The sequence below is a fragment of the Eublepharis macularius genome, chromosome 2 (assembly GCF_028583425.1).
Source record: "Eublepharis macularius isolate TG4126 chromosome 2, MPM_Emac_v1.0, whole genome shotgun sequence".
NCBI lineage: Eukaryota > Metazoa > Chordata > Lepidosauria > Squamata > Eublepharidae > Eublepharis > Eublepharis macularius.
Window position 1 is genome coordinate 230551855 of NC_072791.1, and position 13480 is coordinate 230565334.

A 13480-nucleotide genomic window follows, 5' to 3' on the forward strand; every position below is an offset into this window, starting at 1 on the left:
GCCATTCTGGGACCCTACTGAGGAGAAAGGGAAATAAATATAAATATAAATTGCTTCTTGTGCCTCCAATGAGGTGTTACAGACAGCCAGTTTGGTGTAGTGGTTAAGAGCGTGGGACTCTAATCTGGAGAGCCGGGTTTGATTCCCCACTCCTCCGCTTGAAGCCAGCTGGGTGACCTTGGGCCAGTCACGGCTCTCTCAGAGCTCTCTCAGCCCCACCCACCTCACAGGGTGATTGTTGTGGGGATAATAAATTAATAAAATACTTTGTAAACCACTCTGAATGGTTGTTGTTGCCCTGAAGGGTGGTATATAAATCAAATGTTATTATTATTATTAACATAAAATTAACTATTCTAGATCAAACTCAAATACTCATTTCGAGCAGCACCCTGTTTTAACCAGTGGCAAGGCATACGTACCAACCGTTCCTGTCACCTATTATATTCAGAGGACTGTTGCTTTCAAACTTGGAAATTACATTTAGAATCTATAACGGTAAATATGTACCTTGGTAGACCTATATCCCTACTATTGACTGCAATCTCTTTTTTTAAAAAAAGAAGAGCCCTGCTGTTCTTTAGTGTATCATAGATTACTTTTGTAATCCTTACAACACACCTGTAAGGCAGGTCAATATTCTCCCAAAAATACAGGGGTGGGGGGGCTGAAAGACTGAGAGAATTAATAATTTGCTCAGAAACAAATAGTTTATGGCAGAGGCAAGATCTGAACTGCTCACATTCTTAGCTAGGATGCTCCGATATGGCCCTCTGAGTTAGCAGCTATCCTGACACTGGTGTGCCTTCCAAAGTTAGCTATGGCTCATATGAATTTTTATCTCCTCCCTTCTGTCCTGAACCTGCCACCCAACTTCTTGTATTATGAATGAGAATAGATTTCATTATAATTTTATAGACCTATACAGAGTTTCCCTCTCCCCTCTATTCTCTCTCTCCTAGAAGATAATTTCAGCTGCTATAACTTTCAGCAACTTTTCCAAAAGCCTAGGAGATTTTTGAGAGGAAGGTGACCAGTATAACATTAATTTCTCTAAGGATGGTAACCAATAAAGTGGATTGGCTTGTCAGACCAATAAGACACCATTTAAAATCCTCGTTCCACCATGAAGCCCACTGGGTGACTTTGGGCCAGAAAGATTCTCTAACCTATTCCAATGGTTGTTGCAAAGATAAATATTTTATATGAATTTATTTTGCCCAAAATTCACATTAATAGTTTAGGAACGTAGAAATGATTAACCAGCTTAGGAATGTAGAAATGCTTAACCCTCTCCCACCTGATGTTTCCCTAGTCCAAACTGCTCCCCGCCCCCCCCCCCCGCCCCGCAGCATAGACAGGTTGTTCAATTTATGTTCCCTTGAAAATGGCTTTTCTTCATAGAAAAAAGTCATCAGGCTGCCCTATTACTGTATAGACTGGGCAGGAGCTTCATGGAGAAAAGGCAGGACAAAGATTGAATAAATAACTAATAAAATGAGTAGCGTGCAGTCTTTTCAGTCCCTGACACTGGATCTGCCTCCTGCCCCCACGGATGCATTTGCAGTGCCCTTTCCATCGGGATCCTTGCCTGTCTGGTTTCCACAGGAAGCCAGCGGTGTGGCCAGGAGGTCTGCAATGGCTTTCCTAAGCCGCATGGATCACCTCGGACTGAAACTCCACCCCAAGGTGAAGCCCTTCCTGAACTCCAGCTACGCACACAGGGGCAGCCACATGCCTCTCAGAACTAACCTCTGCCTGCTTCTATGACATTCCCACAGGACAGAAGGAGGAGAAGAGAGAGCGCTCTCCAGCAGATGGAGCCATAAGCATGGGCTCCTGAGACCGAGGCCCTCCTACCCTAGGGGAGGGACCCGGGAGCGAAGGTGTAACACCCGACAGATTAGGCGCTGGCGAGGGCAGGAAAAGAACCCAGTGGTGCTTGAGGGAGTCAGAGCATGGCATGAGCCCAGTAATCTGAACTGGAGTGAGTGGAAAAGCCTCTGAAGCTATGCAGAAAATTGCAGGTCCCTGTGATTCAGGCCTGAGATTTTAGTCTTCTTTCTGCAGACACTGGGAAGAATGTTTAAAGATTCTATGATGTCCTGCTGTCCACCCCTTGCTTTGGACAAGAGGTTGGCTATATACATTTCCTAATCTAACCATGCACAACTGCAGGTGTCCAATAGCCAGTTTGGTGTAGTGGTTACAAGCAGCAGGACTCTAATCTGGAGAGCTGGGTTTGATTCCCCACTCCTCCACTAGAAGCCAGTTGGGTGACCTTGGGTCAGTCACAGCTCTCTCAGAGCTCTCTCAGCCCCACCCACCTCACAGGGTGACCGTTGTGGAGATAATAATAACATTTTGTAAACCGCTCTGAGAGGGCGTTAAGTTGTCCTGAAGGGTGGTATATAAATCAAATGTTGTTGTTATTATAAACACCTGATGGCTGATTTTCAAATTGTGTCTTTAAATTCACAGGGAATCTTCTTCCTGCTTTCTCCTAGGCCTGCAAAGAACAGCAAACATGTCTGAATGCCATTCGCTCCTCTGCAGGTGTCCCGACTGCCAAGTGGTGTGGGTGTCCCAAAACAGCTTAATGGGATGGGGCCACGCATGGGGAAATGAGAGCGCAGGGGGTCAAAGGAATAAAAAAGTATGACCATAAAAGGACTCTTTGAACTGGAAGGCCACGCCTCGCACACATTTGCAGGGGTGGGGAGAGGAGGAGCAGGGCCACAGTTTATCCCCTTGGGGGAAACATGAACGGGACAGCCACGTAAACAAAGTGAGTTTAACCAGAAACAGTTCAGCACTTTCACTGATTAAAGAAGAAATTACAAGTTGGTAGTGGCAGCCACCGTTGGAGAATCAGAATTTTCTGATTGTCAAGCTCTGAGAGCAGCGCCCGTGCCTAAAGGTGCGGGGGTCAAAGCCGATGCAGACAGTGGCATTTACACGGAAAGGAGGAAAAGACCAGTCCCCTTCTTAGACGGTTTATCCACCACCCCTCAGACACTGAAGAGCAGCGGCGGCACAAACATGGCTATTTTCTACACAGGCTCAAAATCGCTGTCCTCGTTCTCGTACAAAGGCAGCAGCGGCTGAAAATATCAGAGGGAGAGAACAAGACTTGCTTCAGGTGAGGGACTTGCACGGGGCTACTTCCCTATAATTTGTGCACTTAACAATCAATAACAATTAGGGACAGGCTTGTTTCTGATTTAATGCTGCTCCCTGAAGTCCTCTTCCCCTCTCCTTCCTCCCCGGCCCCTCCCCTCCCCACCACATGGCAGAAGTAGCTGCTGATTTGTAAAGCAAGGACTTGCATTGCGGCGAGCCTCCTCTATCATTACCTGGTGAATGGATCAGAAGCACTTCAGGTCTCCTAGTTAGCAGAACACTTACGGCACAGAAGTGCTCAATTAAAGCAGCCCTTTCACGCAATTATGGAGCATTACAGCCGCTCAGAAACAGAAAATAGCACTCCCCTTTACTCCAAAAGAGCGAATTTTTACCCTTTCCATCGGGGATGTATTTTGTGTATGGGAGGGTTTTTTTTTTTTTAAAGTTGTGTGCCACTGCAAACCTAAGCAGATTGCTGCCACTTTCAAAGGGGAATGGGCTGTACCTTAAGGGTGGCACATGATCTGCACTGCAGGCAGAGGCTTCCAGGTTCACATGCCCAGTGTCTCCAGTTGCAAAAAGAGGTAACAGACCCAGAGGAGTCAGCCGTGTTAGTCTTTAGTTGCAAAATAGTAAAGAGTCCAGTAGCACCTTTAAGACTAACCAACTTTACAGTAGTATAAGCTTTTGAGAACCACAGCTCTCTTTGTCAGATGCACCTGATGAAGAGAGCAGTGGTTTTTGAAAGCTGATGATGCATGTGACGAAGAGAGCTGTATTTCGAGAAAGCTGATGATGCCTCTCACGAAGAGAGCTGTGGTTCTTGAAAGCTGATGATGGATCTGATAAAAAGAGCTGTGGTTCTTGAAAGCTGATGATGCATCTGACAAAGAGAGCTGTGGTTCTTGAAAGCTGATGATGCATCTGACAAAGAGAGCTGTGGTTCTCGAAAGCTGACGATGCATCTGACGAAGAGAGCTGTGGTTCTCGAAAGCTGACGATGCATCTGATGAAGAGAGCTGTGGTTCTCGAAAGCTGACGATGCATCTGATGAAGAGAGCTGTGGTTCTCGAAAGCTGACGATGCATCTGATGAAGAGAGCTGTGGTTCTCAAAAGCTTATGCTACTATAAAGTTGGTTAGTCTTCAAAGTGCTACTAGATTCTTTACTATTTTGCAAAAAGAGATTGGGCAGCAGGCCTAGTGCTGGCCACTGCTCGAGAGCCCGGAGAGCTGCTGCCCGTGGAAGTGGACTATACAGAGCTCAATGGTTTGGACTGCATAGGAAGCAACTGCATTTGTTCAAAAATCCCCTTCAAAAGCTGAAACATTTATTTGCAACACATTCAGTTTACATTCCTAAACAATCAAGACATACAGGCCACCCCTCCTTGTAATAAATTAAATATGTCCCTTTGACGTATTTTGCATCATTATGTAAGGCTCGTATCTGCTTAGGAGTTAAACTCACGTCTTGGGCTGAATGTGCTTAAAAGCCCAGAGGCAGAAGTGTTTAGAGCTGATAAATTCAGAAGCCAGCACATGCTATGTTTTCAGTGATTACCGAGCTGACAGCCAACACCCCCAAATAACTATTACACCGAAAATTATAATTTATCATCAGTTAAATTTTAAATGAATGAGGAGAACCGAACACAACAACAGGCTGTCAAAAAGGTTGATTATTCAGACCATTTTGTAAAGGAGGTAAAAATACTGGCACCTGACTGCCCTTTCCGGCATTGTTACTGTAGTCTTATTCTCAGCCTTTCCTGGCAAGGTATTAAGGCCCTTATTCCCTCAGAGCTGAATTGAGAGGGAGGGGAAGGCTTTGTGACAATACTATGTGATGGCTGTACAATGGAGGATGAAGAGACATTTGGCCTCAGAGGCGGGAAGGCACACGGTGACAGAAATAGGACCAGACGGGAAAAGGAGGAAAACAGACGGAACTCTCTCCAAAGTATTCAGGGCTCTGAAGGCAGGTGAAGTTGTTCCAGGGCTTTTTTTCAGGGGGAACGCAGTGGAACGGAGTTCCGGAACCCCTTGAAAATGGTCACATGGCTGGTGGCCCCGCCCCCTGATCTCCAGACAGAGGGGAGTTGAGATTGCCCTCCGCGCCACGTGGCGTGGAGGGCAATCTGAACTCCCCTCTGTCTGGAGATCAGGGGGCGGGGCCACCAGCCATGTGACCATTTTCTCCGAGGGCAACCCACTGAGTTCCACCACCTCTTTTCCCAGAAAAAAAGCCCTGAGTTGTTCTATTACTGAAGTTTGTTCTGTTAAGGGCCTTTGTATTGTAGGCCTGACCACATAACTTTTGAAATGGCCTTTTGACATTTATCCCTGGGAACATCAAATTGTTAAAAGCAGAAATCCAATCAACATCTTATTAAAATACTTCAGAAGCAGATAATTAGCCAAGGAAAGGGTAGGACCTTTAGACCACAGAAGAGTGAATGGAAGATGGGAGGAGGCCAGGGAGCCTGCAGAGAGCCTAAGGGAATTCACGGCATTAGTTCCTCATTGTTGGTGAAAAGACCCATGGCTGAACTACTGTGTCCGGTGAGGTCAACGGAGGGCCTAACTGCGCATGAGGTTTTCCTTGGGTCCTCCCTGCATTCAGCAATTAGACATAAGTTGTAAATTATACGCTGGGAACTTAATCCCCACGTCCACGTGGGCCCGATTTGGACAGAGACCACGGCACACGGGGAAATAATGCGTAGGTTTCCCAGTGCACCATCTTCCCAAACGGAAATGGCCCTAGAGAAGAAAGCTAGGAAAGGCCTGTGCAGAAGGTCGCAGCTTCAATCCCTGATGTCTCCAATAAAAGGTTCAGGTAAATGAGACTCCGGAGAGCTACTGTCAGGAAGAGTAGACAATTCTGGCTTAGCATAAGGCAGCTTCACTAAATAACGCTCAAGAAAAGTAGGTGGCCTTAGCGCCGCTGCAGCCTTCCAGATGTCCTACGAGGCAGCTCCTTCCAAGAAAGCAGCAGTCAAGGCTTCGGATCTTGTGGGATGTTCATGAGTCTGGCATGGACATTAAACTCTTTTCCAAGCATAACAAGTTTTAATGACAGGGAAAATCTTTCTCGTTCATCCGCTTGCCTTCTGTTTGCCCCTGGAACAATGAGAAAGGTGAGGATCAGCCCTGAGCCCTTGAGCCGTCTGAACATAAACAAGAAGGCCTTTTCTAACATCTAAAGCCCTTTCTCTTTCATCTCAAGCATCCGGAGAAAATACCGGCAGAACAGAATCCGGAGTTAAGTGAATATGCAAAACAACTTTTGGCAAAAAGACAAACGTGGACATAAAACTATCTCCTCTCTGTGAAACCTGAGGAACAATAATGATCACGGCAAAGAGTTTTGAGGAGATTTGATGCTTCAAACTAAACCACAGACTTGGAGTAAGAAACTGAAGGGGAAATTTCGCTCTGGGCTCAGAAAGCTTCAGCTCCTAGCCGAGATGCAGAAGACACAAAACGCCACAGAAGTCCTGCCGCTGTTATCAGAGGACACTCGCTCCGCGAGCCTTTCCAAAACATTCAGAAGAAGAATGTGCTGAACTGACTTCCTCTGAATGACAAAACAGGAACTGCAGCCAAACGAGTCTTAAGCAAATATACAGATAAACTTGAATCCTTTAAGAACAAACAAATAAAAATAAATATTGGGTGTCATGACACAAGCTCTACTTACCTCTTAAGACAACCTATCCTTATTTCCTTTTTAGGAAGATAATTTACATGTATATAGATCCTTTGCCTATAAAAAAAATCCTGCAGACATTCTGAAAATTCTTCTAATATATGGCATTATTTTCCCTGTAGCGAGATAAAGTGACTGAACGATATGGCAAAGCAGGCAAAATCTTGGGCACAAACCGAAAAAAACTGAACCACCTGATTCGTGGTTTGTAGCTATTCCACGAACCAGGAACCTTCATGAACTTTTACCAGTTCACGAATCGGTTCGTGGTTCGTAGTTCATGGAATTCAAACATGCGGTGCCGGCTTCTGAAGCCGGTGTCGGGTGTTTGAAACTGACATCCCGCACAGGCTTCATCTGATCGGGTGAAGCTGGTGCAGAGCATGTGAAATTGACAGCCCTGTTTTCCTATCCCCCAAGTGGCAGGAGAACAGGGCCATCAGCATCACTCACCCCGCACCGGCTTCAGCCCTTGGACTGACCCCAGCATGGGGTCTGTCAAACTGACCACTCCTCCTCCCGCTCAGGCGGCAGGAGAACAGAGCTGTCAGCTTCACTCACCCCACATCGGCTTCAGCCCATCGGCTGAACCCAGCGCGGAGTGAGTGAAACTGACAGCCCTGTTCTCCTGCTGCCCGAATGGGAGGAGGAGAGCTGTCAGTTTGACAGACCCCATGCCGGCCTCAGCCTATGGGCTGAATCTGGCGTGAAGTCTGTCAAACTGACAGCTCTCGTTCTCCTGCCACTCAGGGGACAGGAGGACAGGGCTGTCAGCTTCAATCACCCCACATCGGCTTCAGCCCATTGGCTGAACCCAGCGCGGGGTGCGTCAAACTGACAGCCCTGTTCTCCCACCCAAGTGGGAGGAGAACGAGAGCTGTCAGTTTGACAGACCCCATGCCGGCCTCAGCCCATGGGCTGGAAAGTGTGAGCTGGAAAGGAGGAGAGTTTGAAGGAAAGAATGTTCCCCGAGCTGCTTGCAAACGGCACGGGGAACCTTCTTCCCTTCAAACTCTCCCCCTTTCCAGTGGGCTGGAGGAAGGGGGGAGATGTATTGTCGAAGGCTTTCACGGCCGGAGAACGATGGTTGTTGTGGGTTTTCCGGGCTGTATTGCCGTGGTCTTGGCATTGTAGTTCCTGACGTCAGGACAGCAAGTTAAGGGCGCAGGAGGCCAAAGGTTTGAAGGGAGCTAGAATGAGCTGTGCTAGAACTCCAGTGCGGTAAGGGGGGGCTTCTAGGTCGGAAGGTATTGTTTACTCCCTTAAGGAACTGTTTGGAGGCCTGGTGCGAAAACACCGTTTTGCCATCAACAGTTTCATGTAATATGGAGATGGCTGCAAAGTGCACTTTAATTGATGATGCAGCTAGTCCACTCTTCAACAGTGACAACAAGTAATCAAACACAACTGCCAGTGGGCAACAGAAAGGGGAGAAGGGTGTTTTGGACACCCACTGGGAAAAACGATGCCATTTGCGGCCATAGGATGCCCTTGTAGAAGCCTTGCGAGTATTTAACATGATTTGAGTCACCTCCTTAGAGAAGGGTGCTATGGACGAAGTACAAGCCATATCGTGAGTCTGAGTACTGCTACATTGTGGTGTAACTCCTGGCCTCTGTGGATCAGAACTGGAACCTCTGGAATGTGTATGTAAGAGCCCTGCGGCATCCCCCACAGAGCTGGAAACCAATTGCAGCATGGCCAGTAAGGGGTAACCAGTATGCAGTGTGTTCTATAACGACGAATTCTTCCTACAACTCTGGGGATGAGAGGTGTGGGTGGAAAGGCATAAAAGAGGCCTCCCTCCCACAGAATCTGAAAGGCGTCCTCCAGAGATCTTGGATCTAACCCCCCCAGGAAACAAAAGGTCTCTGCTTTGGAGTTGTCCCTTGTTGCAAAGAGGTCTACTATCAGTGCCCCCCATTTCGCAAAGATGGGATAAAGGTATGTAGAGTTGATTGCCCACTTATGCTGTGGCTTGAACACCCTGCTCAGGAAGTCTGCCCTGCTGTTCGCAGTTCCGGTGATATGAATGGCTTGAGGGACAGTACTGTTTTGTACTGCCCAGAGCCAAAGTTCTGCTGCCTCTGCACAAAGGGTCATTGAGGCCATCTCTCCCTGTTTGTTGACATAGTAGAGGGCTCTCGTGTTGTTGGTTTGCACCTGCACCTCTTGTTGTGAAGGAGATCTGAAAAAGAAGTAAGGGAGTATCTAATTGCCCTTAATTCTAACACGTTAATATGCATAGAATGCTCAGTGTGTGACCATGTGCCCTGTGCAGATAAACTCCCACAGTGTGCTCCCCAACCCAGCAGAGAGGCATCTGTGGTGATACAGATGTCAGGTAATGGAATTCCAAAGGGTGTGCCTTGTAAAAGATTATCGTCTAAGGACCACCAGTCCAAGGAGGAAATTATAATCCTGGGAATGGAGAGTGCCCTTCTCTGGGGTTCCCTAAGGGGGTCAAAATGTTGTAGGAACCAATTCTGGAGTGGTCTCATGTGGAGTCGGGCAAGTGGTCCAGGAGCCTTTGATAAGTATGGCCGGTTGGAATCGCTTCCTTTTAAAGTGAGAAACCATGCTCTGGAGTGACCTGACCCTATCTAGGGGTAAGAAGGATCGGCCCACTGTGGCGTCCAACTGGGGCCCAATGAACTGGATAGATTATGTGGGGACCAATGTGGACTTCTTCCAATTGATGACTAGACCTAAGTAAGACACAGTTCGAACTGTGATCTCAATTTGTTGTTGAAGAAGGTCACGGGCGTGGGCAACCAACAGCCAATCATCAAGGTATGGATAAACTGAACATCCCCGTGATTGTAAATGTGTCATGACCACTGCCATACATTTGGTGAAAACCCTTGGGGCGGAAGATAGGCCAAAGGAGAGAAATGAGTACTGGAAAACTTCCCCCTGGAAGTAGAACCTGAGATACTTCCTATGGTCCGGGTGAATGGCAATATGGAAGTAAGTGTCCTTGAGGTCAAGGACCGCAAACCAATAACCTGGTGTGAGATATTGTAAGACACTAGCCAAGGTTAACATTTGAAATTTTTCTGTTTTAATGAACACATTCAACTTTCTGAGGTCCAAAATGGGCCTGAGGCCACCGTCCTTCTTTTCCACCAGAAAATATCTGGAGAAAAACCCTCTTGGGGACTGATCTTCTGGGACTCTCTGAACTGCTCCCTTGGCAAGAAGTTCTTCAATAACAGGGAAAAGAGCCTGAGCTGGACACAGCGATGCGTTGCCAGGCAAGGACAACTGGGAGACCTCAGAGAAACATAAACGGTAACTGTAATTAATAACTTGTAGGACCCAAGAATCCAATGAAATTGTGGCCCAACAGTCAACAAATGGGGACAGCCTGTCCTGAAACAGGAGAGACTGAGAAGGTTGGGCGGTCAGTCAGAAAAGGGGTTTTCGACTCTGCCCCGGTTCCAGTGAGTTGGATTGGGGCTGACGGGCCCTAGGCTTGCTGGACCTTCTGGTCCCAGAGTGGGAATAATTGGAGTAAGATCTCTGCTGGTAAGGCTGGTACTACTGCTACGTGTTCCTCGAACGCTGTTGGTAGGTCTGGCAATTTTGGTATCGTTTGAAGGGGTAGTGCTGTTGCTGTTGTGGTGTGATGACACCCAGAGAACGTGCAGTTTGCTGATTTTTCTTCATTTGCTGCAACAATTCATCTGTGCTTTCTGAGAATAAGGAGGAACCCCCAAAGGGGAAGTCCTCAATCTTGTTTCGTTTCTCTTGGGGAAATGCCGTGGATCGTAGCCAAGCATGGCATCTGAGGACTATGGCACATGCCATAGCTCTGGCCGAGCAATCTGCTGTGTGTTTGCCCACTGACATTTGTTGTTTAGCAAGCCTCGATGCTTCTCCCTGAAGTGCTCAAATCAGGGCTTTCCTCTCCTCTGAAATGTCTTGTATATAAGATGACAGATGGTCCCACAAAAATAGGTTGTAAGAGCCCATAATGGCCTGGTAGTTCGCGATACGGAACTTGGGGGCTGCCGAGGAGTAGATTTTGCACCCTAGGGAATCTAGTTTGCATCCCTCCTTATCTACAGGTGATGAGTGCGAGCCATAGCGGTGACGCAATTGAATCTCTTCGGTGACAAGAGAAGATGGGTGTGGGTGTGTGGAAGAGGAAGGTGCAGTCCTTCTGCTGGAATTTATAGGAGTTGTCAATCTTTTGTGAGGTCGCAGGTGAAGATCCTGGCTTTTCCCACACTGTGTGTGCAATATCCAGTAAGTCCTCTACAGGAGGGAAGGCTACTGAACCCGGCGAGGAAGAGCCCATGCCCAGGCCTGTCGGAGCCCGTGAGGGACACCTCCCATAAGGCAGCTTTCACATGGGCTGCACGATCGTTCGCAGCCTTGCGAGTAAAGTGCTTACGATGTTGGCAGACCCCAACATTATGCCCCTCACTCAAGCAAAGCAGACAAAGATTGTGTTCGTCTGAGTGCGGCCTTTTCATGTCACAGCGCAAACATTTTTTAAACAAGGCTTTCTGAGATGAAGTCGACATCGTAGTCACACCAATGATAGAGAAAGTGGAGAAAAATAGAACTAGAAAGAAGAGAGAGCAAGAAGAAAAGAACCTTCCTTAACAGCGGCAAGAAAGGAACTGGGGGAAGAGGGGTAGCTCCGCCCAGCAACACCACATTCGGCAGGAATGTTCCACGCAAGCTTGTTGATGGGGAGGAGCATCCCCTAGTGTTTGAGAGCTTGTAAAAATCTGTCCGACGGCTGGCTTGTGCCTGCGCAGTCCCAATGTGGAACTGCACTGAAGACTGACGACGAACGGGAGCTGTTAGTTTCACTCACCCTGCGCCGGCTTCAGCCCATGGGCTGAACCCGGGGTGGGGGTCTGTCAAACTGACCACCCCTTTCTCCTGCCACCCGAGCAGCAAGAGAACGGGGCTGTCAGTTTCACACATAATCAGCAGCGCCAGCCTGTCTGGCTTTACAAACCGCTGACGACTCGCAGGAACCGGGTCAAAACAGTCATGGAGTTCATGGAAAATGCAGTCCCACGAACAGCGTTTTCACAAACCACGAATCGGCCTGGTTTGTGCGGTTTTTTGCTTTGTATTGTGATTCGTGCCCACCTCTAATAAGGACTGAGAAGGTTCAAAATCTGTGAAACCAGCCTCTCTCTAGCACCATCAGAGATGTAAATCATAGCTGTCTCAGGCAATATGGAACACCTTCTATACACTACCGTCTTATTTTAACCACCATTTTGAACACGAGTAGTGCATAAATGCACAGAAAAGATCTGGAAGGCATCTCTGTGCAAAGCTGGTGTTCAGTTCACAAATAAATTCATGGCTTGGATATCCTGGATAGCTATGACTTTCTTGCCTTCCTGCCTTCCCACTGCAGCCCCAAATGCTCCCTGAATGCTGTTCTGGCTCCAGGAAGGTCATTTTGGGGGACTTTTTGGGCTTCAGCAGGAGGGTGGAGGAGAAAAAGATGCTCCACAAGCAGAAAGCTTGGGTGGACCCAAGCCCATATCTGGAAATGTCTTCAAAACTGGGCAAAAGATGTTTGTTGACCACTGTCTGCTTGTAACTGAGTCTACCCCTTGACCAACTCAAGCGATCCACCAGAACATTTTGGTGTCCAGAATGTGTGTTGCCTCCGACGTGAACTGATGATGATTGTACTATTCCCGAATAAATATTATTTATCCAAACAGACTGATAAAGGCAACAGCCTCCTTCCTTTTTCACACAAGGCTTTGGCATCACATAGTTCATAGTCAGTTGCATTACCTGACTGCCGCACATGATGCAGGAAGCAATCGTAAGCAGATCTGTTTGGAAGCAAATCCAATGGTATTCTGTGGGGCTTACTCCAGGAAAGAGATTTTAGGAATGCAGCTGATCTCTCGATGTACCCTTTCCTCCACATCACCCACATGTTGCATGCATGTGTGTTTGTGGTGGCATATGTTCATTTTGGGCATTTGTTCTGTCTGTTCTCATGTTCTTGATTTAGGTATAGTGAACAAAAGAAAATAAACCTTGTATCTATTTTCTATCCTTCTACTAATTGTAGGTATGGAAGATGTTCAGCTTAGGGTTGATGATTTAACTCGACAAAAACATTAAAGCATTAACATGTTTAGAATTAAAAAATGTTTTAGCAATAACTGAACAGCAAATAGCAATAGTTATTGTCAAACAGTGAAAAAACTGATTGACTTATTGTGAAACCTTGAAAAATTGTAAAATATTATTCAGCAGTGGTTAAATATGGTTTCTACAAATACGAACAATTCTCTGAACACCTTCAAACTCAGAAGCAGAATTTGTATAAGGGCCAATTGCTGGGGAATAAACAGCTTGGGGGGCAAGGGAGGGGAAGTTCCCTCTCTCCAAAAGATGGTAACTGAATGAGGCTGTAAGCAGGAACCTCAGCCACCTAGAAGGGCTCATCTTATATATTTTAAAATGAGTCATAGAATCATAGAATCATAGAATCATAGAGTTGGAAGAGGCCATACAGACCATCTAGTCCAACCCCCTGCCCAGTGCAGGATCAGCCTAAAGCATCTCTGACAAGTATTCATCCAGCCTCTTCTTGAAAACTGCCAGTGAAGGGGAGCTCACCACCTCCCTAGGC

At 47.1% G+C, this 13480-nt stretch overlaps 1 protein-coding gene across 4 annotated transcripts in view; it reads right to left on the reverse strand.

Moving 5' to 3' along the window:
• PARD3B (par-3 family cell polarity regulator beta) overlaps positions 1 to 13480 on the reverse strand; it is a 946974-nt gene that overhangs the window by 198485 nt on the left and 735009 nt on the right. Inside the window, exon 21 of one of the 4 annotated variants that reach the window (XM_054971074.1) lies at positions 5883 to 6251. The exons of the other annotated variants lie outside the window; for them this stretch is intronic. Coding sequence (XP_054827049.1) covers positions 6227 to 6251 — 25 coding nt within the window. The 3' untranslated portion in view covers positions 5883 to 6226. Of the gene's footprint in view, positions 1 to 5882; positions 6252 to 13480 lie in introns of those variants that run through there. 4 annotated transcript variants of the gene reach the window in all.